General features: G+C 43.2%; 1 protein-coding gene across 2 annotated transcripts in view; it reads right to left on the reverse strand.

Annotated features, from left to right (window-relative positions):
- NRK (Nik related kinase) overlaps positions 1-25,381 on the reverse strand; it is a 94,460-nt gene that overhangs the window by 22,639 nt on the left and 46,440 nt on the right. The window contains exons 11-23 of one of the 2 annotated variants that reach the window (XM_032702206.1): positions 23,705-23,777; positions 23,119-23,314; positions 21,648-21,812; positions 20,742-20,900; positions 18,847-18,990; positions 12,314-12,445; positions 11,576-11,643; positions 9,906-10,021; positions 7,930-8,027; positions 6,830-6,963; positions 3,062-3,155; positions 429-602; positions 45-174 (exon numbers count right to left, since the gene is read on the reverse strand). In XM_032702206.1, the coding sequence (XP_032558097.1) occupies positions 45-174; positions 429-602; positions 3,062-3,155; positions 6,830-6,963; positions 7,930-8,027; positions 9,906-10,021; positions 11,576-11,643; positions 12,314-12,445; positions 18,847-18,990; positions 20,742-20,900; positions 21,648-21,812; positions 23,119-23,314; positions 23,705-23,777 (1,683 nt within the window). Of the gene's footprint in view, positions 1-44; positions 175-428; positions 603-3,061; positions 3,156-6,829; positions 6,964-7,929; positions 8,028-9,905; positions 10,022-11,575; positions 11,644-12,313; positions 12,446-18,846; positions 18,991-20,741; positions 20,904-21,647; positions 21,813-23,118; positions 23,315-23,704; positions 23,778-25,381 lie in introns of both variants that reach the window. The other variant, XM_032702204.1, reaches the window with a different exon arrangement.

Below are 25,381 nucleotides of genomic sequence, written 5' to 3' on the forward strand. Positions count from 1 at the left end.
AAAGACCACGAGTGGCATTTTATGCAAAGGTAAAGCATACTCACGAGAACTACAGGAAGGTCCTACTGGACTGGTGGGAGGGGTGATTGGCAGGAGTCTGGGATCTATGAACGATGTAAATGATGTTGTGGACGATGTACTGCTCTTGGGAGGTGGACTTTCAGCACAGGGGGTCTGCAGTGAAAAACAAGAGCTGCTTCAGGCAGAACCCTGACAGAGCCACACCTCTCCCCTAGAGCCCATGCTCACAGTTGTGTTAGAGCCTCTCTGGGCTGCCAAGACTTGCTGCCCTGGCCCCTGTGCTCCCCACACGATAATTGGGTGGGAGAAAGCCAGGGACAAGGAGCAGAGGCACACCAGAGTGCTGCAGTGCTGACATGGCAGGTGGAGGAGCAGAGGGTAATAATTCAATCTAATTTATCTCTTACCTTGTTCAGAGGTTTGTTCTGAGGTTCCTGGCAAGTCAGTGGCACTTGTGGCGGGTTCACAGAGGAGTCTGTGATTTGGCTTTGCTGGAGGAGATCTGGCAGGAGATAGTTCTGGTTGTTTACGCTCCAAAGGCCTTCTTGGGTGTTAGAAATTTGTTTCCCTAAAATCTGGTCCTGCACAAGAACACACAGTTAAAACTCCTCATTTAGCATATTTTCAATGCACTCTGCAACTCCTGTTAATTAGGATGAAAAATAATGAGCATACAGGGAGGGCTGCTCTATGTGAGGCATCCTATAAAGAAAAACTCTAAGGAAAGATTAAATTAAAAAATTAAATACAAAAGAGCATGGTAAACATCTGAGATGACAACATTGGCTTCCACTTCTGAAGTGCTCCACAAATATTCTTCATCTACATTACCTCAACCACAGGAAAAGAAGCAACTTCGTCCTCAGAGGCACAAAGTCAGATGACTTGCTCTGACATTACAGATCTGACCTCTGTGTACTGCAGACAGAAGTAGGTACTTAATTCTGGACCTGCATTTAGTTCAAAACCCCTCACCATTCATTTCATTTCTACTTTCCATTTACTGAATTAGGATATTATTCCAGAGAAGCAATATTCAGTGGGATCAGCATCAGCATTTCCAGTAAACTGATATTTGGTTCTGAAGATCTCCTAACACTATTCCACCAGCTTCATGGAAATACTTGTAAACTATGTAAGGTATCACACCAGCTCTGTCCCTGACAGCACAATCCATGGAGTCAGAAGTCAGTTTCTGGGAACAGATGGGCTGAAGTGTTGAGAGGAAGATCGGATGTGGAAAGCAAGAGGTGTCCCAGATGGGGAGGGCAGTGCAGAGGGATCTGTCAGGGTACCTGACCACCACTGGCACCAGAACATAGGGAGTGATGGGAGCCAAGTGCTACACTAGAAAATTCCTCCTGAATTTCACCAAAAGCAAAAAGCACCAGCCAACTCAAACAGCTTCTGGCTAGTTGAACTCAAAGTGAAGTCTGTGCTGTGTACTGACTTTGATAAACAACCGACTGAAATCAAATAATCTGTTTTGAATGCCGGCCAAAATAGGGGGAAATAAAGTAAGAAGATAATTCTCAATAAAAGACATTTGCCTTTTAGAAGTCAAGTAATTAACCAGAAATCTAATTGATGCTCTAAGTATTTTACATTTTAAGTTAGACAAAAACTGAAACCAAAACATCGAAGTCAGATTTGAGATTAGGGAACCAAGCCAGCACAGGGCTTTTTTGTTCAGTTTTCAGTCACATTCAGCTGAGCTGAACCAAACCAAAACCCCATTTGAATCATAGGGGCAGTTTGGTACACCCTAAACCACTTCAAAGCAGTTCACGCTCATGGGCCAGGGAAAGGGATACTGGAGAAGTCAAGGAGAGTCATGATGGCTGTGGCTGGTGAAAAAGGAGGAATGGATAGGAGGATCCATGAGAGGGAGGCAGAAGACTGGAAGGCATCAGAGATTTATGAGGAGAGGCATCAGTCATCTGCCTGTTCTCCCTCCCCCACTGTTCTCTCCAAACCCTCCAGAAAACGTGATCTCAACTCTTTTCCATTCTCCCTCATCCTAAGTGGCCCTCAAAGGTTCCATCCTTCTCCTTTCCCTCAAGCAGCCTATTTCCAATACCTGAATATCAGGGGAAAGGGAAAATACTGGGCTTGTTTTGCCACAAGAGAAATACTGGTTTAGGCCCTGTTTATAATTCTTTCTCCAAGGCAGGGTCTTTTTTCCTTAAGGATGGTGGGACAAAGGCCATGTGGAACTCCTTCCGCAGTCAGGAAGGACACCATGCTGGCCTGAAGCTTAGAAATCACACCGCAGGTACAGAAAACTCCTTTTAGTTCCTAGATCCTCCACAGCTCATACCAGCAGCTCCAGAGAAAACACCAGTTTCACAGTAATTCATTTCTTCTATCTGTGAGGTGAGAGTACAGCCAGTAATATGTGAGAAGTGCTCTGACGCCAAGTACAAGTCTTATTACTGTAATTTTTTTCTGTTTTCAACCACAAAGAACATTGTTCTGCTTTGTCTCTCTTCATCTTTTCTGTGCTAATATTTATCAAGGGGGAAAATCCACAGGACTGGAAGCCCCTACTAGAAACTACAGCTGGAAGGAACCACAACACGACATATGAGAAGACAAGTATTTTTGCTAAGCCAGTAGGGAGAGATTAAGTGTTTTTCCCCTCTTCTATTTTAAGTAGTAGGAGGTAGTTCTCGTTACACTAGAATTAAAAAAGTCAAGACTTTTAAAAATAGCAACAATGCACACCAACAATAATCAACAGTATTGCTTTTTGCCCAGTGCTTTCACAAAATATCTTGTCATCAGAAACTACTACAGGTCAATAACAAGGACAAAAAGAACTGCAATTTTGTACCTTAATGTAAGCATTTTTACAGGAAGCACAAAACCTGAAACTACACCTTTTTTCCAAGGCTTATAGCTGTAATTTGCAATAACAGAGCAGGACTTCAGAGTGAAAATGCTGCTGAGACGTAATGGATACAGAGTTTATCACGCACATTAATGATCTCACTCCCTCCCCCCAATGTACCCACCCCCTTACAAATGGCCAAATTACCTTCTGTTCTGTGACAGTGCTTTGGGGTTTCAGTTCAATTCCATCTGGTACTCTCGTCCTTGAGAAATCTGCGATTCTGCCGCTTAGCAGTTGCCTGGTAACAAACTCCAATTAACGAACAGAACTACTTCAGGGGGAAAAAAAAAGAGCCAAAAAGAAAAAAAAACAAAACAAAACAAAAAAGAAAACCACACATACCCACGTTCAAAAGTGAGCATAATTAACATTCACTAGTTACACTGAAAGGTTCTTGTACAAAAGCAAGCTGATTACTCTGTGGATCTGCCTGGACAGACTCGAGCCTGAGGACCACTCACACACAGCAGGAAGATCTCCCCACCTCGACAGAGAACATCCCTTCATCTCCCTGCATTTCACCCATCATCCTTCAGACACTGAATAGCCCAGGCAAGTGAGAGCTGATCCCTCAAGCTGTCATTTGAGAAATGCCTACTTCAAAACTTCTGTCTGTCCTCATACAATGCCCTGTGAGGTGCAATTATAAGCCACCTTGCTCTCCAGAGAGAGCACTTGGAACAGGAAAGCCACTGCTCTGCCATATGATGGTATTAGAGACCCCTCTGCCAGTGCCTACTGGGACAGGCCATGCTGGAATTCCATACTGTACATCAGTCCCTGAAACACAGACAACCTCACCTTATGTACAAAGAAGCACAGAAAATGTTGCCAAGTGCACACAGACAGAAAAAAACAAGAGCTGCTGGACTGGCTGGGGCCAAAAGCCCCCCAGCCAAGTATCCCATCTTGAACAGTGACCAAAAGCTGATACGGAAAGAGAGCGATGATAAGGCAAGTGTCTGTTGTGAATTCCCAGCGCACCACTGCTTCCTGCACAACCTGAGGTATCTCGGTGTTCTGAACTTTTTCACCCAAGTGGAACTGCCTCAAACTTCTGTCAGCAAGGCTCTGGCCCCATTTCCGTACAATTCTACCTCACATGGTTTATTTATCCCACTTACTTATTTATATTAATTTCTTTATTACTGCAGTCCATTTAAGCCCATTACATTTTTGCCTCCTTTCCAGTAATTATAAAACTGACTGGATTCAGAATGTGAAGGGCTCTACAGTGCTATGTGCCAACTGGTAGCAGACAGTAATGTGGTTTTTTTCTTTTAAAAGATGCCCAATGGGATAACAAAGAGGGGTTTTGTGAGAGAACAACCAATTTAAGATGGTTATGAAAGAGCAGAAGTTCGGGGGGGTGTTGGTGCTTTGTTGTTGGTTGGGTTTTTTTTGTCTCAAATTGCACCCCTCTTCTATGGGAGAGGCAAATATTTACATACTAAACTTAGGAGGAATGGCAAGATATGGTGTAGGATCAATGCTGAATGCAAGGACCTGTTCTTATCAGGAAAGCAAGCAGTAGCTTATCTTAAATAATGTCAACCTCTCAGTAGGGGAGAAAGTAATTCCTAGCCAAGCACACACCTGAACCCACTTAGTCCAAATGTTGGTAGGAAACAGCATTTAAAGAGCAGAGAGAAAAAACTGAACTACACAATTGAGTCCCAGGATGCTCAGTGTTTTAGGGGGACTGTAAATACTGCAGGCATCAGAGGGGGAAGCACTCTCAGTAAAGCAGGAGAAACTGGCATCAATGGAATACATGTGCTATTCAAGCAGGTAAGATGCTAAATCGTATACACTGACATCCTTTCCTTAAAACAAATACGTGGGGTGTGGGAGAAAGAATTCTGGCTCATCTCACTGTTAATAAAAACAAGACCAAAAATCATTTTACTGGTGAAAAACAGCCATTTAGTCATGGCTTTCTCAGCAATGAGCCCTCTCAGAGTCATTAACAGGATCAGTCCAAGAGAATAGAAAGCTCTTTCTCTCACATGTGTCTCAAGTGTAGTCCTACTGGGCACCTCCAGGAAAGCTGGAGTGTAGACACTGAATGCTGTTCCACAGCCCAGGCAAAAACAGGAACACACAGATTGTTTTCTGGAGCCAACTAAGGCTTGGCCTAAGGTGTCTTAGCCAAAGCCCACACAGAAACACTCTCACAGAGTGCAAGGGGCTTCAAATCCTACAGTCACGTTTTAGAGAGCAAAAACCTTCATACCCTTCACTTATCCACAATATGCAAAGTTTCAGTGCTGGCTGCTCCTTCCACTCTCATCGTTATCCTTTTCGCCATTTACCTGGTAGCAATCAGGATATATTTCCTAGTATCTATCTTTTAATATAAATGATGTTTAGCCAGGATGAAGGAATTCTTTTAATAGCAAGATTATACTTCTGATTTTACAGGAGATCTCGCAGCGGCTGTGTGCATGGAAAGGCAAACCTGACAGGGAGCACCCTGCTAGTTCCATTTCTCCAGAGGGCTGGTGGATCTCACACACAGACAAGATGCAAATAACACATGCAGCTTTCCAAAGGCAGTGATACCACTCCTTCAGATCATTACAGCATGCAAGGACCACAACAAACTAACACTTACACAGCAAAGTCATTGCTACAAGGCAAATCCATATTTTTATGTAGAGTCTTTCTGAGGTCTAGGATGAATTCTATGACCTAGAGTGAATAAAACCTTTTACAGATCAGAACAAGGTGGTCTGGAAGAGGATCAGTAAGAAAATAAAGGCATTACAGTAAACAACTGCTCTTTCAGGTGCGCTGAATAAGCTACAAGATTTTTACCATTCTCTCTCCTCATCTCAGCTTTCAAAATAAACTTCAGAAATGCAAATCAGGAACATATATAGGCACAAAATCTCTACCTCTTCAGAGCTGCACAGGGGAAAGGACTGGTACCATGCCAACACAATAACTTGACAACAATGCTACAAATCTGGCCACCTCTGCCTGAAACTGCACATGCAATTCTGTCAGATGAACAACAGCCCCATCCCAGAGAGCTCTGTGGCCCTGAGATGCACTTCAAAGTAAATCTTAGAACCTGAATTAAACTGAAGCTTCATTCATCAATACTAAAAAATAATTCTGTTTGCTGTTCCTAACAGCAGGGCTGGCCAGGTAACTCCCCTGACTCCCTTCTCTCTTGGACTAGCAAGCTATTCCCACTCCATTACTTCTCAGCAAAATACACATTTTGCACGACAAGTAGAACACCAACAGATGTCAGTCACAAAATCAACAAGAGAAACTGGAAAGGTAGGAGGACACAGTTCAGGTGAGATCAGCTTGGGACAAGTCACAGCATCAGCTGGAAACCACAGCAATTGTCCAAAATGTCAATATTAAAAATACAGCAAGTTTTACAACACTATTGTCCCTTTTTATTAACAGCAGTAGTGAAGGAATCAGCTTTTCAGTGGTAATTATTTCTGCCAGAGTAAACAGACTATGTGAATATGAGGGTCATACTTGCCTTGCTTTTTGCAATGTAACCTGTATTTGGCATGAAGGCATACAGTTTTCTTTCCCTCTCCTTTTTGCTTTCAAAAATTCCATGTAAACATAGATCAGTGTGAAGTAATCTCTGTAAATGCACTACCCAGTATATTCTGTTAAAACTAGACATTTCCTCATTGTCCCAGGGCAGCAAGTCATCAAAGCTTATTACACTGCACACATCTGATGGAGCAAACATTTACCCCCGGGAGTTCATTACAGTGCAATTAAACTGCTTAATTACAACTGCCATAAATGACTGATAGTAACTTCAAAGGAGAGGTAGTATTTATGCATGCCAGCTTTTTTTCTACATATTTAGAAGTGTGTAATAAAAAGGAAGAAAATAATAATAATAATAAAATAAATCAAGCCAACCTTGTGTGGTTCGTGTCATCTTCATCACTGCTGCTGCTGCTGCTGCTGCTGACCTCGTCACTTGAGGAGGAATAGTCTGCTGCTTTTAACAATGAGTTGGCACTGTCCTTCACCTTGGCAAAGGAGACTGGACTCTGAATAAAGAAAACTCAGCTGAAGAACCCATCGCTAAACAGCATGTGCAGTACTTTACTGCCCCAGCAAATACAGTTATTGTCACTTCCACACCAAAAAAAGTTGACGCTTTTATTGGTCCATCACAAGCAGGTACTTCACACTAAAAAGTGACCTGAGCCAAAACACCCAATTTTCCTAAAAGCTGAAAGGTGACGAACTTTAGTTAGTATGTTATTTTGATATTCTATGATTCAATCTTGCACTTTGCAGGAGCAGAGAAGTACTTCCTTTTTCACACAAGAAAAGGAGTGTTCTGCAGCAGGACTAAAGGATTCCACTGGCTTCAGTGTCATTCCAGCCCCGGACTACCCTGAGGCTTGCAGGGTCCTGCCCTGAGCACTGTGTGCCTGCACACAGCAGGTACAAAGCACCTTTGGTCTGGAAAAGCAACACCCAAACAGACACAGCTCAGCTCACACCCACAGGGCAGTTATGACACCCCAGTCCTACAGAAATTCATATACAAGTGTCCCACACTGTGGGCAATGGCCTAAACACAGAGTCTTCTGCAAACCTCCGGTCCCTGACAAGCCAGGAGGGGCTGGGGACTCTGCTAAGCTGTAGCTGTCCCCTGCTTTGCACAAGCCACGAGCATGGTCTTGACTTCTGTGTTGCAAGAAAACGGGTCAATGGCTTCCTGAAATAATAAAGACATTCCCTTCCTTTCTAAAGACTTATGATCAGAAAGGTTCAGGAAAACTGAACACTCTGCTGAGGATCTGAGCTGGACACAAGTCAGACCTGGACCGGGAGCTGATGGACATGTTACTGCATCAGCAAAGGTCAATGCAGCCCCACACACCCCTCAGGTGGACTCACCAGCAACAGCAAACAAGCACCAAAAGCAGAGCTGTCTGCACAGACAGACCCTCAGTGAAAACCATAAACAAATCAAAAATATCAGTGGATTTAAAAGAACCTACTGCAATCTGGCCTGGATGAGAAACTTTTTCAGCCTTCTTATGCAGCTGTAAGTGGTTCTGTGACAAAACGTTCTCCGCCTTGGCCGGTCCTGGATTCCCTGGAGATAAAAAAACCCCAAATTTTACTTTTTCTAAAATTGCATGTGCAGCAGAGTGAGTGAGGGGACCAGTAAGACAAACACACACACAGCTACCACTCAAAGCAGACACCACAATTCCTGATACAGAGGGAAGGTAGGGAAAGCAGTTGTACCCTCACCCCACCCTGGAACACACTGGCCAGTTCAATGTCTACCTTGTTCAGCAGCTTCTCCCATGACTATCCCACTGCTACCAACAGGACTCCTTGCAAGTTAAGGGAAGAGAGTTCAAGCTCACACAAATTAGGATCTGTATTTGGTGATTTAGATAGTTTTGTCACAATGGTTTTATGTCTTCATGCATTTTGCAAAGCTTTCAAAAATCAGAATTCCTTACTGGTCAATGAGCACCTAAGCAACTCAGCAGAAGTATTAGCTTTAAAGTATTTATAGCCTTTTCCTGTCCAATTCATTATCCCTGTGGGTTTGGGAAAGCAACAAACTCCATCTGAAAACGCCATATGCCAGAACTTGCTGTAATTTAATTCACTTAAGAACTCAAGAAGACAGTTTAAATCACAAAGGAGGTTTTCTATTCTTTCCATTGCTGGTGAGATTTTCATTTCCCCATGCCAAAATAGCACAGGAGTTACACATCACGCGGACTTTGCAAAGTTGAGCTGGGCTGTTGCATGTTGTTCAACTCTGTTATTCAAACACAAAATGACATAAGAGCAAAAAGAAATATAATCCAAGGAATTTAAAGTGTGCTCTGGATTTCTCTTGAAGCAAAGCTTCCTATTCTGTGTAGTTTAGTGAAAGCAAAACTGGCTTGATTGTGTAAACATAATAAATAAGCAATTTGTTCTTCATTTATCCAGGGCTTATAAATTAACAATGTAAGTCTCAACATGAAAATAAATGACCTCAGCAGCTCACTGGGGTGGTTTCAGAACATTTTTAGCATCCACCCTGCTTTGAACTGGGTGTGCATGATTTGCAATGTTCCCAGTCTATAGTGGTCAACCTGGACGCAAGGCGTTGTGACACACCACGGCTTTGCGACGAGCTACACAAAAAATTGCCCTACAGCTGACCCACAGAAAACACCCTTAGGAACAGCAGTAGAGGAACAAAGCTATCCACTTCTGCTCTGTGGCCCCATCTGCCAGAATCTCAGATCACGTCTCAGGAACCAGAGTCTCTACTGCAAAAAAACTGCACAATCACGAGCAAGCCCACTGCGTTTCTACACCACTACCAGTGATATTAAAAGAGCTTACAAAGCCATACTTTGTTAAATTAGATGAGGTTTTCTCTTCCTTTTAACTTCTTTTGCCCTCTTTTCTTTTAGTTCCACTACCTTTCTGCAAATAAAGGAATATTGGAGGAATATTTCATAAGGTGCTGTACACAGAGTCTTATGCTTCCTTCAGTTATTAGAGTGCAGAACTACTAGTGTATATCAAATGCTCATCTGTATCATCTTATCAGTGGGCAATGCAAAGAGCAGCACATAGTTATGCAGAATTTGCCAGTGGGTGAACACTAGTACTGAATTACATCTGTATGTCTGGAATGTTGGATCTGCTGACTTTCAATTGTGTCAGTAAGTGCACCAGAAATTATTTAGTTTTGGATTCTTAATTGAGGCAATTCAAATTTTCCATGTGAAAATATGTTCATAGTCGCTTTTTGACTCAAAAGAGGAAATGCTTATATTTTAGGAATATGGCACCATAAAATCCAGAGGGCTTTCAAAAGCCTCTCACCAGATGACATCGTTAAAAAGACACATCCCATTTTCAGTGCAGAACTTGACACCCTGCAGAAGCCCATTTTATGTGATAGGAGTTTAGTACATTTTGACTGATGAATGTTTGACTTAGGAATCACCTGAGGTTGACCAGCTGCTCTGATGAGATCCCGTCTCCCACTGCTTGTTGCCAGGAGTGCCGCTGCTACTGTTTAGCTTCAGAGCGTGTCCCACGGGGGATGACTGATGAGTGTTACTAAACAGAAGGACAAAAAGCAGATCAGACCAGCTCGTGTGGAGGAACAGAGACTGGAACAGAGCTCTGAGGCCACTGAATTGAGTTCCCTGCTGTTACAGTATGATATCATAGTCCTGATCAAGAAAATTTTATCTTCGTTGCTGCTCCAAGTAGGGCCATCAGTAACGAGACAAGATGAAGGAGAGGACAGTTTCCTCTGGGCAATCATTCTGGGAGATTACAGAGATTCCCAAGTAAATACAAAATATCCTTCTATATGTACGCCTCCCTTGGATTCTTCAGATCTGTGTCATTCCTGATTCCAAAATCTCACGTCTTTTAAAACTAAACAAACCTGCTCCCCTACTTCCCTAGAAGACGCATCATCAGTCACTTATCAATGAAGAAAGGAATGTGTTGGACACTAATAAACTGTTAAGCCAGTGGCTCACCCAGAAACCCTGTCTCAGGAGCCACTCACTTGTAACACTGTCAATTATTTACATGTTTCTTTTCTGCTTTGCCTTCTATAATTCCCAAGTGGAGAACATTTAGGGCTTGACTTCACTTGAAAGCTATTTCAGATGATGTTACTTTGGCTCATCAGAAATGCTGCGCATTATTTTGTTATTTCAGCTAAATCTACTTCACTTTCCAATCTCTCCAAGCCATTCTGTTCCCTGATTAGACACCCAGATGGGGCTACCCTTTACTGCTGAGCTCTCTGCATCCTTGGTCTTTTCTCCTGGGATATAAAAAAGTATACAAGCCTTAAGGGCAGACTGCCCAAATTGATACATCCATAGGCAGCCTGTTCAAGCTACTACCAGGCAAAATAAGCATCAAGCTATAATTAAAGTGCCTATACAGAGAGTTAGAGCCAGATCTTCTCTCACCAGTGCATCCATACACCCCTTTGAAACCAATGGCGCTGGCACTGATGCAGAGGATCTGCAAGAGCATCCAGGTAGCTCTGACCAGCACCACTCCGTCTTGGAATCATCAGTGTTGACATGCCAGGACCTCAGTTAACCTGCACCTTCTGCAGCCTCTCACTCTAATGCGAGGGGAAAGTCCAGTATCACCAAATCACAAGTCCAATGACAGCATAACATGCTGCCTGTTAACTGGGAAATAGATATAAAGCTGGGCTGCAACTCACTCAGGCACACCAAACAGGCTGAGCCAAAGGAAACAACTCACTGCAGGATTTGTTACAGATGGAACAGCTCTTGTATGTTAAAATACTGCTTTCCAGCAGAAGACAGAACTACCTTGCATGAAAAGGAGATCCACAAGAGGCTTGTTTCTCTTTAAGCTGGTTATGTCAATCATTGAAAGGAAGCTGGCTTAGACACTTCCTTGAGGTTTAAGATCAGGAAGTTTGGTTGCTATTTTTGTGGACAAACTGGCTCAAAAGACAAAATAATTGTAAGTGCTATGAAATGAGGAATGAACCCATGTCAGTTTTGGTGCTACTGAGGTTATGGCTTTGTTTTAATAAATTTGCTTTACTTTTCCTATTGACAAAAAAGCAGCATTAGTATAAGCATAAAACACTTAAGAGCTTACCTTGAAAGGCATCTCTGATGGCCAGGCTGATCCCTGCTGTAAAATTTTGAGGTTGTCCTTTCTGGAACCTTAAGGATTTAATCAAACCTTTTAAGGTCACTACTGACATTTTAAATTCAGATATTAAACCTAATGTTTACCCTGTATCAATGAAAAACTAAGCCTAACCAACAAAAATGAATAATGCTTCCGTGGGATTGGTGGAGAGGTCTTCCATGGTATCAGCACTGGAAGCTGCAAGTCAGCAAGAGGTGCTTCCAGTTTGCTCCAAGCCTGTGCAGTCTATCAGGGTGCAGACAGACAGAGGTTTGAACCTTTCCTTAGAGGCAGCACCACTCTTGGTCAATACTTAAAGCAGACAATGAAATGCATCTGCAGTCACTGAATGCAGCTTTCCCCAGGTGGTGGGTTACCTTCTGTTGCTACCACAGGCTGGGGAATGAGAGACACATACATCCCCCAAGTACAAAATAATAATATGGACACACAAATGCACAGACACATCCCCACTCAAATATTTTTGTACCTGTTTTCAGAAATTCTGTTAGAAATACATCACCTCAATCACACAAACTAATGAGCTTTTCTGCGACAGGCCAGATTTTTCAGAGAAAGGGCAGCTACAAATACCTGGTCTAACAAAAGACATGTATCTGCATTCACAGATCCTGCAGATACTATATATGTACACATAAACCCACAACACTGACAGTGTAAACCACCCTGATTTCCACATACCTTTGGGGGCTGCTCTTCGTTTTGCCTCACGCTCCAGAACACGTCATCCTGCACAGGGCTGAGTGGTGCTGTCACCATGTCTGACAGTGAACTGCTGTGGTACACGTCCTTACTAGCCCGGAAATTTTCACACTTGAAACAAACAAAATACATGCTGAGTTGTACTTCCCTGCCTATGTAACAGGTCCCAGTCTCAACAGGCATCAGTGGTTCTGTTTGTGAGATCAAGTTTTTAGTAAATGCACAAGGAGAGTTGCGTTTGGATACAGCCCTACTCACCTTGTTCACTGTGAAGTAAGTTATTCATTTCCAGCAGGTTAGCATGTTAGGCACAAATATTTCAAGGTGAAGGGTACAATAAAAAGAAATAGCAAACACATCGATGCCATATATATATATATACACACACACACATATATACACACCTTTCTTAAATCTATGGAGAAGCAAATAGGTTACTAGTAATGCACAGTGAACTAGTTACCTGGATGATGCAAATAATACTGTTGAATATATTTCATTCAAACCTGACCTCTGCTTCCATTGCAGAATTTAGACAGTCTAATCACCGAGGGAACCCACTTCACTAACACTGATGCTGAACTTATAAACTAGTTTTTGCAAGCCCACCACCAGCCTGGACTCAATGGAGACAAACTGTCAGCTCAAAGTGCTTTCACCTCTAGTGCTTATGAGGGGTCCCTGGCCCTCCTCCATAACAAAGTTTACAATTACTTGAAAAAAAAAATAATCAAACTTGAGAATGCAGTAAGAATGAATGAAACCATGCTCAGACTACACCTCATGGGTGGTCATGTCCAGGTGATCCCACGATCCCATTGTGACCACCTGTGTTTAAAAGATCTCTTCAAAGGTGTCAAATTAGAGCATGAGGGTAGCAAAAACCCCAATCGCAGCACAGGAAGGGGAAGGAATCAAATTATTTCCTCACAAAGTTTTCATTCCAAGGGAACAAGAAGCAAGCATTGTAAAACTCAAGCTAAAATATTCAACATTTAGTGCTCTGATTCTTTTGGCATTTAAAAGAAGGAAAAAAAAAAAAGAGAGAGACAAGAATAGAGGTCCCTTAAATTCCACACACTGATGATCTACTACACTAGCATCTTCCAGTGGGGAAGAAACACAAAGCTAAACATGTCAGCTGAGTGAACTGCCTCCCTGAAATGAGGAATCCTCTTGGACACAAGACCAAGAAAGAACACATGGAAGCTCTGCGTGAGCTGGGCCTGTCTGCAGGGATTGCTGTGCTAGAACCAATCTGATAGAAACAGAAAAAGTATTAGAGAAATGCCTGAAGCTACACCACCTTGTGCTTTATCTCGTCAGATCTCCCATGCAAACCAAGACCAGGGCTTTCTGGGAGGTGCCTCTTTCACATGGAAAGGCCATCATCCCCAACACTTCGAGGCCTAAGAAGGAGGTTTGCAATTTTTGTCCAAGTCAAAGTTCAAACTCTTGTATCCCGAGCTATTGCAACAGTAGCTGCAGTTCACTTTCCCCAAAGAATGACTCAGATGAATATTTTATTGATTTATCATTAGCCCAAGTCTATAAAATTCTCCAGTTCCCCCACCCTAAAAAGTAAAACACAGTAACTGAGAACTGCACACAGCTTTTCAGAAGATAATACGATTACAAACTCCCTGTAACTGTACAAAACTAATTATTTCATGGAAACAACGTTGACCATCAATTAAATATTGACAGGTAGTAATTCTAAAACCAGTTAAAGATACGGAAGATGCCTCATCACAACCTCCCAGACCAGTATGGCAAAGTCAACTGTCAAAAACCAGTCTGGATAAGTTCACCTAGTTAAATATTCAGGTGCTTTCCCTGCCTTTTTGGGACAATATGTTCTGTTGACTCCCTTTATAGAAAATAGCTTTTTCAGCAGTTATAACATCTCATAATCTATGTCCTTTCATTTTGTCAAAATTACCTTTATGTCCAACATGATTGTCACTAATAACAGTTTTTAGTTAACCAGAATTATTTGAGCAGCAAAGTGTTCCCTCAAAACGATTCATCGTAGCAACAGGAACAGGTTTTACAGCAAGTGTATTATTATCAGAATATAGGAGGAATTTTTTTTCTTTGTCACTTTCTCAACAAGATACATGCATTTCTTTTTAAATTTCAGCTTTTGAGCCCTGGAGACTACCAGAAAATTATTTGTACTTAAAAGCATGGATGAGCTTTGCTGAATCATGATATAAATAACTGAGTGAATCCAAACTCTGCAGATGGTGCCCACATACCTTCTTTGGGCAGAGAGAGACCAGTACACCAGTTCCATGTAAAGCCAAGAAGAGACACCTGCTTCCACAGCAAGCCAAAACCATCTCAGATAACCCTAAATCACAGTGCCTGATATTCCTCTTAAGTTTTACAGATAAAATCATTTGTATGTGGAAGAAAATTTAAAAACCTCAGCAAACAATGATTCTAAAATACCAAGATCTGAATCTTAAATTGGTTTTAAGTAACACTGAAAGAACAGTAGCTCTTCTCATCACCAGAAAGCAGCAGAGGAGACAGTGTTACCTACTGTGTGTCTTCAAACCATAAAGGGACACATAACAGAGCTAAGGAAAAGAACCCTTTGATCCCTGAAATGATAACATAAGGTGATACGGCACAAAGACTCATTACTATAGTTAGTTTAAAAAGAATTACATGGAAGAAGTTTTAAAAAGACAGGCTGCACTGCTTTTTGGAGGATGCCCAAGTTATAATTTGAACTGAATCTACATAGAGGAAACAGATAAAGTGCAAGTGTTGTTACAAAACAGAATAAGGAAAAAGAGTTTCTTAAACTTCTGAGCAGATGTGCTCTGGGATACCAGGACAGTCCATGACTTCATGCACACCTATTTCTTGTAATACTGTTAGCCTTCCTGTTCTGATTCAGCCACATCACTCCAGACAATAGAAATCTACCTACCAAATCCTACAGGAAAACCACAGAGTCAATTAAAAAATGAGGTTCATTTCAGATGTGAGCTAAATTCCTCCATGAGTCAGGCAGCAGGAGATGCTGGGCAGAGAAACAGACTCAGTGACTTTGCTCAAGAAGCCTCTGTGAAATTCTGCAGGCAGCCCAAAACAGCTCATCCCACACCATCACAACCAGAGAGCCAGACCTGCTACCATACTGCAGCAAACACAAAACTGGTACAAAACAGGTGGAAATGGTGCACTCTGAACTGATAACATCTCACATTCCCCTTAGCAGACAGGTAGCATATTAGACACTGAGAAATCATGCTCCTTGCACCTCAGGGGCTGTTAAGTTTTCCCGTTAAATAATTCTGAGAGAGATTTGGGCAACAAGGATCTTGCCACATGATCTCGCAGAATATAATTGTTGAAAATAAGAAGTCATTTTTGTCTGAGCAGAGCAGTAATGACAGATGATTCTTCTCTGACAAACCTGGCTGGAAGTTCTTCGTTGCAGCATCTGTAATGAATTCAGCTTGCCTTTTAACTCCACAGTTCACTTTTATTTTAAATCAACAAGGCGCCCACGTACTGAACCTCACAAGTATATTGCTGTGAGTCTTTTAATCTTCAGGTGACTAACTGGCCCATCACTCCTATTGCCTGAACACTTCACACAGTTCATGCAGGCAGCATATCCAAACATGCTGTTATTGACATCACCAGCTGCTCCCAACCAGCAAAGGGAAAGACAACCCTCCAGAGGATTTACAAATTACACATTAAAGTTCATCTGGTCTCCATGCAAACACAGCAGGTAAAGAGTACAAATTGGCTTCTCCCTGTCCACGTGGGCTGTCAGCTGGAGCTCTGCCTTGTGAGTGGGCAACAGGGCAGCTCCCAGTAGGGAGTGAAATCACAGGCAACAACTGTACATCACTTGCTGCTATTATCCTTAAGTAACACCATCGCTTTAAACAGCATAAAATTTTTATAGTGCCATTTCCATCAAGGAACGTGAAAGAGGTTGGTAAATACTGCTGCATTCTTCACCACTCCTCTTGGCAGCTGGGAGAGGTGCTACCAAACAGGGAAGCACTGACAGGGTGCAAAGGAATGATCACTTGTCCCAGGTGAAGAAGCCAGCCTAGCATGTAGCTCCTCTCATCCTGGGAGTGGCACCTCAACAGGGCAGAACTATCCTCTGTACAGCCACTGTGCTCCTGCAGAATCCCAAAGGCCCTGCAACGAACTATGGATGCTCCCACTGCTACTACAGGGCCGAAATATTTGCCTCAGGAAAGCTGCCAGCCTCTACCCAAGGCTAAGATACAAATGTCCTTCTTGTAGACCTTGCAGTAGCTCTCCAGTGATTTGATGCTACAAGGCAGGTCATCAACTCAGCCCACTTACAATACTCGTGACTTGAAACAACAAACAGGCCCTGGAAAAAAAGGATGTGAGAAGACACACATAAATATTTTTCCATGAAAAAGCTATCAGGTGAAATGAGGCCTTTCTGCTCACAGCATCTGTCTGTGGTGACTTGCATCATCACCAAACAGCAACCTGAACAGGAAAGGCAGAGGGAGGCTTTGACTTAGAGACACTAACAGCCAGCTATTACATGACTCCCAGACTCCACAGACTCACTCTAGGGTACAAACTGAAGAAGAATGATAAGGAAGAGCTGCTTCCCCATATCCTGCTGGGGAATTTCAACCATCCTGACTTCTGCTGGAAGAGCAGCACAGGGAACTGTAGGTGATCCAGAAGACTCCTGGAATGCAAGGAGGACAACTTTTTAAGCCAGGTAATAGGCAGCCCTACCAGGGGAGATGCCATACTGGACCTCAGGGTCACCAACACAAGGGAGCTACTTGGGGACATCAAGACTGGAGGCAGCCAGGGCTGCAGTGATTGTGCACTGGTGGAATTTGCAGTCCTGAGGGAATATGGCTCAGGTAAAGAGCCAAGTCAGGATCCTGAATTTCAGGAAAGCAAAGGAAGAAATTCTTTACAATGAGGGTGGTGCAACACTGGAAGAGTTTGCCCAAAGATGTTGCAGATGCCCCGTCTCTGGAAACAGATTAAATGACCCTTAGAGGTCCCTTCTAACCCAAACCATCCTGTGATTCTAAAATCTTTCATGTAGATGTTCACCTGAAGCTCATGCCAAGGAAAATTCCAATCGCCAGCAATGAGTTTAAAAAAAGTTTGGGATAATGTAACCTAATCTCATAGCAATAAGCCATAACAGCCTCAAAGAAGTACATGGGCCCACCCTGCTGCCTGGGCTTGGCAGTGAGGCAGCTCAACATTCTCTGGAAGCAGCTGAGCTGAAACCAACAACCCATCCTCTCTGCAGTCTGATCCTCCCCCTCTGACTCTAAGACCCAACACAGAAGGAAATAAGGCCACAAGATGCCACAGCAGCACACAAACAATGCTCAAGCCTGCTCTGAATGCCACTCCCCTGTGGGTGCCATGAGCTAAGTCCCACAGAAGCAACCGGAGAGGTGGATCAGAAGCTGTACATCCATCCATACATCCATGCATCCAAGAGTCCAGCAGAAACTGAGAGCTGCCAAGAATAAAACAAATGTTGTAACTGTATATCCTCTCTGTGGGGATGAATGAATGCACAACTGAAGTGCTGTGTAAAATGTAGAGGCAGTAAGATTATTCCTGCCACTGCACATTTTCAAAGCAAGTGGAGAGATTCAGCTTAAGTGAGCTGGGCTAACACAGTAGATTATTCAATCTCTACTTGCTATTTTGTTTTGATTTTGTTCAATATGCTTACAGTCCTTTCACAAGAGACTGGAGAAAAAAACCCTGCAGTCTCAGCTACTTACCTCATACCCTTTGAAAGAGTAGGAGGTTGAAAGGAAGTCGAATTTTTGGGCACACCGAGAGAACTCTGAATCACCTCTCCCAGAACTGGTAGAAATAGCAGGAGATAAAATGTTTTGAGAGAAGGATTTCAATGAATAGCTTCATCAGAGTGCTTTCACTGCATAGGTACTGTTTAGATACCACTTCTACCTCTAATACTGAAGTTTTTAAAGTCACAGACTTTCTGGGCTCTATCCACAGCAAGATCTGACTCTGCATTGCCCTTACTGCATCTCCACTTACTTCCAGATTATTTCATAAGCTCACTTAAAATTTTTATTTTTTACATGATTTCACTTATAAAAATTCTGGCTTTGGATTTTTTTTTGTAAAGTGCCACACACATTTATGGCACCATGTAAATAATACATCACCCAGGGACTGCAACAGCGCAGCCATTCAGGCTTTCTGTGAAACATCTAAGAGGAATATCATGGAACCAGCAATCAGGCATCAAGTATGTAAAAATAACTGTTATCTAACCCTGACCTGCAGTGCTTAAGTATAATTCCATACAGAACTTAGCAGCAATAGTGTCACTAAAAAGTCTCCGAGACAGTTTGCACAGGCCTCAGTCATTTGTGCCGGGAATGAAGAAAATCACTTTTCCAATGCGTTTTTCTGCTTGGGAACCACCCACGGTCCCTCCTCCCCACCTGGGGCAGCAGTACCTGCACTACCATGGCTCTCTGTGGCGCGGGGGTGCAGGGGCTGGAGCTGCTGCCAGAGCCCATCCTGGAGTGTGGTGTGGCCTCGTGTCCCAGCCACTGCAGGGAAGGCTGGGTGGCATCACTCTTCTTTATTCGGTCCTCGGCCTGAGAAGGAGAAAAGCAACAGCATGTTGCACACTGAGCCCCAGGCTTTGGAGGCTGGATGTTCTCCCACAGCATCACAGAGTGCACCACCTCTGAGGGACCTTCTCATCAAGGAGGACAGCCCTGGCACAGTATAAACCACTACTTTCTCTCCATTTGCAACCCTTCCTTTTCCATCAAGTTTCCAAACTGCAGTAAGGAGAAGGGCCTGAGTTTCCATGTGATGTACTCTAGGTCATCTCTTTTGCTGCAGGCTGGGATTTTAACTGGGACGAATCATCTGTCTATATTTACTTTGACAACATGGAGCCTGTTTTGCTGTGCATTTATTACCCCCTTCTACAGAGCTGACATTACTGCACGCTGCTTTCTACTTTAAAACACTTTTAACACTCTATCTTTCGGTATTTTACTTGCACTATGGAAAAGACTGAGAAACATGATTTAGAAGGAATGAATTTCCCGAGGGCACTGTTCATTACAAAAATCTTTATCCTGTGGTTTTGACCCCCCTACTCTTTTCAGTTCCATTCAACATGACTCATTCCCATTCTCTAGTGTAAATCTTCAGCATATCCTCTGATTCAGCAGCCTAGGAAAGGCTCTACACAGTAAACTAGAGATTAATGCCATAAAAATACCCAGTTATCTGTGTCTGGGTGGGCTTTCTTAATGGTATCTCTCACTATATCTGGATGTTTGTGCCTGTGTCAGAAAGGTAAGCATATTCTTAACACAGCCAAGAAACTGCTGAGAACATGCAAAATGGTTCCACTTAGTCTCACAGATCTCCACAGGGGAGAAAAAGAACACCAAACCACCCCCCTTCCAAAAAATACCTTATTAAAACAAGCTACCACAGCCAAACACCACGAAATTCTAACCCCAGTTAACTCAATCATTATATGCTCTTGAGGCCACATTTTCATTACTTGCAACTCCTAATAATGAAAGGCAAATTCTACCATAGCAAGAAAGAAGATGTAAAAACTAGATATGATAATTCACCCCCCAGCTCTGTGCCCACAGGGAGCTTCATGCAATGTATTATTATCCAGATGCAAACTCATGCAGGTGACACTCTGGGCTCCCCAAACTGACCTCAGCCTGTGCAGTGTCAAGCCCGAGCTTGGAGTCTTTGCCTCTCAGCTCATTCACTTTGGTGCTGCTGGGACCAGATACAGCACACAGTGAGCTCACAGCTGGACACAGATGTGCAGGGAAAAACTGTCCTGAAGTGCTGGTGACAGGGTAAGTGCAATGGCAAAGCCAAGGAATTCCCAATAAATGGTTCTGTGGCCCTGATCCATTAAATCTTATCCTGGGACATAAAAAACAACAAAAGGCACCACAGCCTGATGTTGGGGAGCAGAGGTCTGTACTTGAGAGGCATGATGCTGTTCTGTGTCTGGATCAGTTTTGTGAACCCTCACATCAGGCAAAGACCTCTGTTAAATGTCAGATGATATTACCTTAATTCATTCCTCTTTGAAAACAAGGGAATGACACCTACTTGACCAGAAGAACTGTTTCCCCATTCACCAGTCAAACCCCTCTCTAAATTCAAGCAGAAGTAACAGCAATTTTTCCCTTTCCTTATCTTCTGAATATTAATGGCAAGCAAAGACTTTACTGTAGCATAGGTGTGCAGTAAGACACAGGTCAAGCTCCAGATTGAGGTTTAAAGATCAGTCTGCTTTTGGCTTCAGCATAACCACAGCACCAAAATGCTACACTGGCCAAGACAGTACCTCTTTGCTTGTGCTGCTTGATGGAGGGTGCACTGCTGCATTTGAACTCGTGGAAGGCTCCTTCTTCTTCTGCTTGTGGTCATGTTGGAGGGACAGCAGCTGTGTCTGATCTTTGGGGAGAGTTCGATGCACCCTCCTGTTGTGCTGCACATCTTCCATCTTCTGAAAGCAGAGAATGATGAACCTCAGAGAGAACAATGCCTTGGAGGACAACCAAGTTGCCTGCTGGAAACAGTGGCTTTTCAAAGAACAGAGTGAGCACAATTCCAGCAGGGCCCACAGAAGAGCCAGAACCCCGAGCAACAGGAAGAATAAAGTGACACCAAATACTGTATTTGGCTTTTTAGACGGCATGTCAGAAAATCATATTTCTTCTGTTTACTTTTCCTAAAACCGGAGGACTTTAATAAAACACTCCATGTTTCTACAAATCAATTTGCAGCTGAAACATCAGAAAAACATGGTGGCCAATGTACCAAATCTGATAGAGACTTCAGCGTTAAAATTAACCTCTGCTCCACTATTATTGTGAAAAAGAAATGGTTCTCATTACAACCAGAATACAAAATGGAGGCTGGAGATTTAAGCTTAGGTTTACTTGATGCTGGAAGCTTTAAGGGAAAAGGAATTTTAAATCAGAGTGAAGACCATTTCAACACAGAGAAACAGTACGGACAGAAGTGGAACAGGTGGTGTCCCTGCTGTAGATACAGAGGATGACTCAGTAACATGTAAGTTAATTCAAAAAAAGGCTGAATCTGAGAACAAGAGGCAGTGAATGCCTTAATAAAGCCCCCCTTTGGTCCATGACTCAAGAGGATGGGAATACCTTCAGGGAACGGAGAAAGACATCAGATACAGGAAGAGGAAGCTGTAAACTGCTGTCAGTAAACACTCTCTGCATACCTGCTTCTTTTCTAATTTCCTCTGTCCATCTACTATGAAGTGTTCATCTTCCACAGCCCTTTTGTCTTCTTTACCCCTTTCCTCTTTCCTCTGACCGACCTTTGCCTCTGGCCACCTCTGCTCACACTCCTGCTGCCTTCGTAGCTCCTGCTCTCGCCTCTGGTGCTGGAAGAGAGCCAGGGAATAACAGTTGCTTATTTCACTTTATTTTTGTACCCACCAATTACTTATGCCATTGTTCATTAATCACAAGGCCCATTTCCTGCTCTGCAGTCACTAACGGGGGACACCCCACACACCACACAGCAGAAGCTGCCACCACCACAACTGCCAAACTTGAAGTGAAACCTCTGCCCTTTTGGCAGCCCAAGGCAGCTTTGTCATTCATTTACGCAGGCATGCAAGATCTCCCCCGACAGCTGGCAGCTAATCTAATGACAAATGTCTTCCTGTCATTTCAAGAAGGAAGGGTTTTTCCAGAGTGCCCCTGTTTTGCTGGAGCAGCACTATGCTTCACAAACATCAGCTCCAGAGTTCACACAGCGCTTGAGTTTTGTCAGATACTCATGAGAAGAGACATGCTGGTTATTTTTGGTTTGCGTTGGGCCGCTCACTACAAGAAAGACACTGAGGTGCTGGAGTGAGTTCAGAGAAGGGCAACAGAGCTGGTGAAGGGTCTGGAGCACAAGTCTGATGAGGAGTGACTGAGGAAGCTGGGGGTGTTAGGCTGGAGAAAAGGAGGCTCGGGGGGGATCCTGTACCTCTCTGCAACTCCCTGACAGGAGGTTGTAGCCAGTTGGGGGTCAGTGTCTTCTCCTGGGTAACAAACAAGTTGTGCCAGGGGAGGTTTAGATTGGAAATTAGGAAAAATTTCTTTACTGAAAGGGTGACCAAGCACTGGAACAGACTGCACGGGGAAGTGGTGGAATCACCATTCCTGCAAATGTTCAAAAAACATGCGGATGTGGCACTTAGGAACATGGCTAGTGGTGCACTTGTCAGTGCTGGGGTAAGGTTGGACTGGATGATCCTAGAGGTCTTTTCCAACCTATGATTCTATGACTCAACACTGCCTCCAATACCACAGCGTGTCAAGCAGCTGAAAAGGCAGCAGCTATCTTTTAACATCTCAAACACAAGCAGGGCCAGGACTCTGGACCAGACTGACTAACTCCAAACTGGGAAATGCACACGGGAAAGAAATGGGGATCTCTCATCCCATCTGCCTGGGCTTCCCACCAAAACTAACTCAAGCAAAATGTCCTTCCTCTTCTATTTCCAAAGCTCAGGGCAGGTTGTCAGCAGGAAAATGACAGAGCCCATTTAAAATCATTGCATTCAAAAGTCTCACAATTCTCCCAAGACGGAAAGCTACGCTCCAGGCTGTGCTGACGATTTAACACAGCCCTTCTTGCCTTTCAAAGCCTACTTTCTACAGACACATGGAACAACAATACAAGCCAGTCCCTACATCCTCCAGCCTCCTCCTCTGCTCCTTCTGCTGCTCAATCCGCTTCTGCCGCTCTGTCAGCAGCTGCTTCTTGTATTTCTCCTGGTCCTTCAGCTGCTGCTGCTGGCGCTGAGGGTCAGAACGGTTCTTGTTCTCCTGCTGCAGCCTCAGAAATTCACGGCGGAGAGTTGACTCCCCTGGGAGATTAACTATGGAGCTGAAACAAAGAGGAGGTTTCTACATGACTAAACATAACATTAAAGACAGAATACAAGGTGCACTGGGAATTGTTTGGTGTCCCGTGTTAGGAAATTAAGATTTATCTCCAGCATGTTGACTGTGTGGCCGCACTTGCTGTGCTACAAACCAGCCTGAAGCTGATTATTGGGTCCCTCATTTGAGAGTTTCCTCCCTATTGCAGGGGAACTAAGAAGCAGCTTATTACAGATATTTATACCCAGCAGTTACGTTTGACAGCTACAAAACTGTTAAAGCTACTAAAGGGGACACAGGAGATTAGGGATTCAGAGCAAGTTAAGAAAGCTGTTCCAGCTTCAATGAGAACAGCTTGGGCAGTCAAATTTTCTATTCCAGTAATAAAGTTAACCTTGGTTCTCCTTCATCTTCATTCAGCTCATCATCTTCCTCCTCACTTCCACTGTAATCGTAGTCCGTTTCTTCTAAAAAAGAGAATAAACCCCAGAGGAGGATACTGTTATTTAAGGTATGATCTTGAATTTTGTTTCTGAGCACTCAACCTGAACTACAGGTTCAACAGGAATTGGAATTTAGAAGTCACAGACTGTACTGGGAGGCTGAGGGGAGGCAAAATATCCATGTACATAATTCAAAATCTAGTTCAGGTAATGTTTCAGGGTGGCCCCTTTACACCCACACCCCTTTTCTGTTGACTGACTGTGTTAGTTTTGAAAAACTAACCTACTTCCATCACCTGAAACAAATTAGGCTAAACCCACAGAGGAACCCAACCCCCACGGAACCACCAGCAGAGAATTTCTTTAGAAAGACATTTAGATAGGACATAAAAGCCTTGCACTGCCCTGCTCTGCTGCTCATAACTGTTGTATGGCTATGCTGAGGCTTTCAGTAAATCCAGGTTTCCTTTTGTATCAAAGTATATAAGTAAATACGTAAAAACGCTCCACTAATGCTAGTTTTAGCACAAAGGTTTGAAAGAGGCTGACCCATAGTTTAAAGTTCTCTTCAAGACTAACATGAAGGCAGTTTTAATGGGATAATTTCAAATGGGTCCTACCCTGCATTGCTGGCTATATTGCATGCTAAATTGGGGCTTCATTTTTTTTTGAAGTTACTATTTTGAAGTGTATAGTCTGGCAATTTTACACGGTTCTCCGTTACAGGAGAGCCTTGATTAAAATAGCTCAAAATAGGTCAAAATATGACTATTCATCAAGAACTGATTGTTATCATTGCATTTCCCTGCCCCTCCCCAAGGGCATTTGTGAGAAACCCTAATTTACTGTCTCTCCATTCCAATGTGCTTTGAGATTCATAGCTGAAAGAGGTGGCAGATTTTGCAACTACTACTGGAGTCAGTAAATCTACATTGCAAGAGCAATTTCATTTTAGGCACAAATATTCCTGTTGTCAAATCACTACTTGGTTGGAGTTTATAAGACACCTCCCAACACCATAGTGCTTTCCAAGTTTGCCCTCACAGTCACTGATCTTCACAGTCTCTCTGCCACATAAAATATACAGAAGAGGAAGGCAGGAGAGAAGAAAGGGGAAAATTGTTGTTCAAGAGGCTACAGGTCTCACTCCCCCTTTGCACAGCCCTTAGTCTGCCATGGCATTTACAGAGGCATTTACACAAGTATTATCCCCTCTCCAGCACTGCTTCTTCCAGGTTTTGCTTTGAAGAGTAAGGCTGGCTTTTGTAACAAACTCAGATTCTCTCTTTTTCTTGATCCACTCTGTGAAGCAGATGGTTCATTATATCCATTTGTGTTTTGCTGGAGGACTTCTCTAGGTCTCTTTTGTGCACTCTACTGCAAAACACTTAAAGAGCCCTGCTGTCCCCAAAGAATTCACAAGATAAAATTATATGGAGACACAACAGGTGGATCTGAGATAGAAATATGAACTAAGAGACCAGAAAACGTTTGTAGAGCACCACTTAGATGCTCCAGAAAGTAGAGACCTAGACTTGGACTCCTTGCTTCTGCTAGCATCAGGACCACTCTCAGTGACTCAGGGTCAGTCAGGTTCCAAAGCCTTTGGCACTTAAACACCACGAAGG

The sequence above is a fragment of the Chiroxiphia lanceolata genome, chromosome 14 (assembly GCF_009829145.1).
Source record: "Chiroxiphia lanceolata isolate bChiLan1 chromosome 14, bChiLan1.pri, whole genome shotgun sequence".
Classification (NCBI taxonomy): domain Eukaryota; kingdom Metazoa; phylum Chordata; class Aves; order Passeriformes; family Pipridae; genus Chiroxiphia; species Chiroxiphia lanceolata.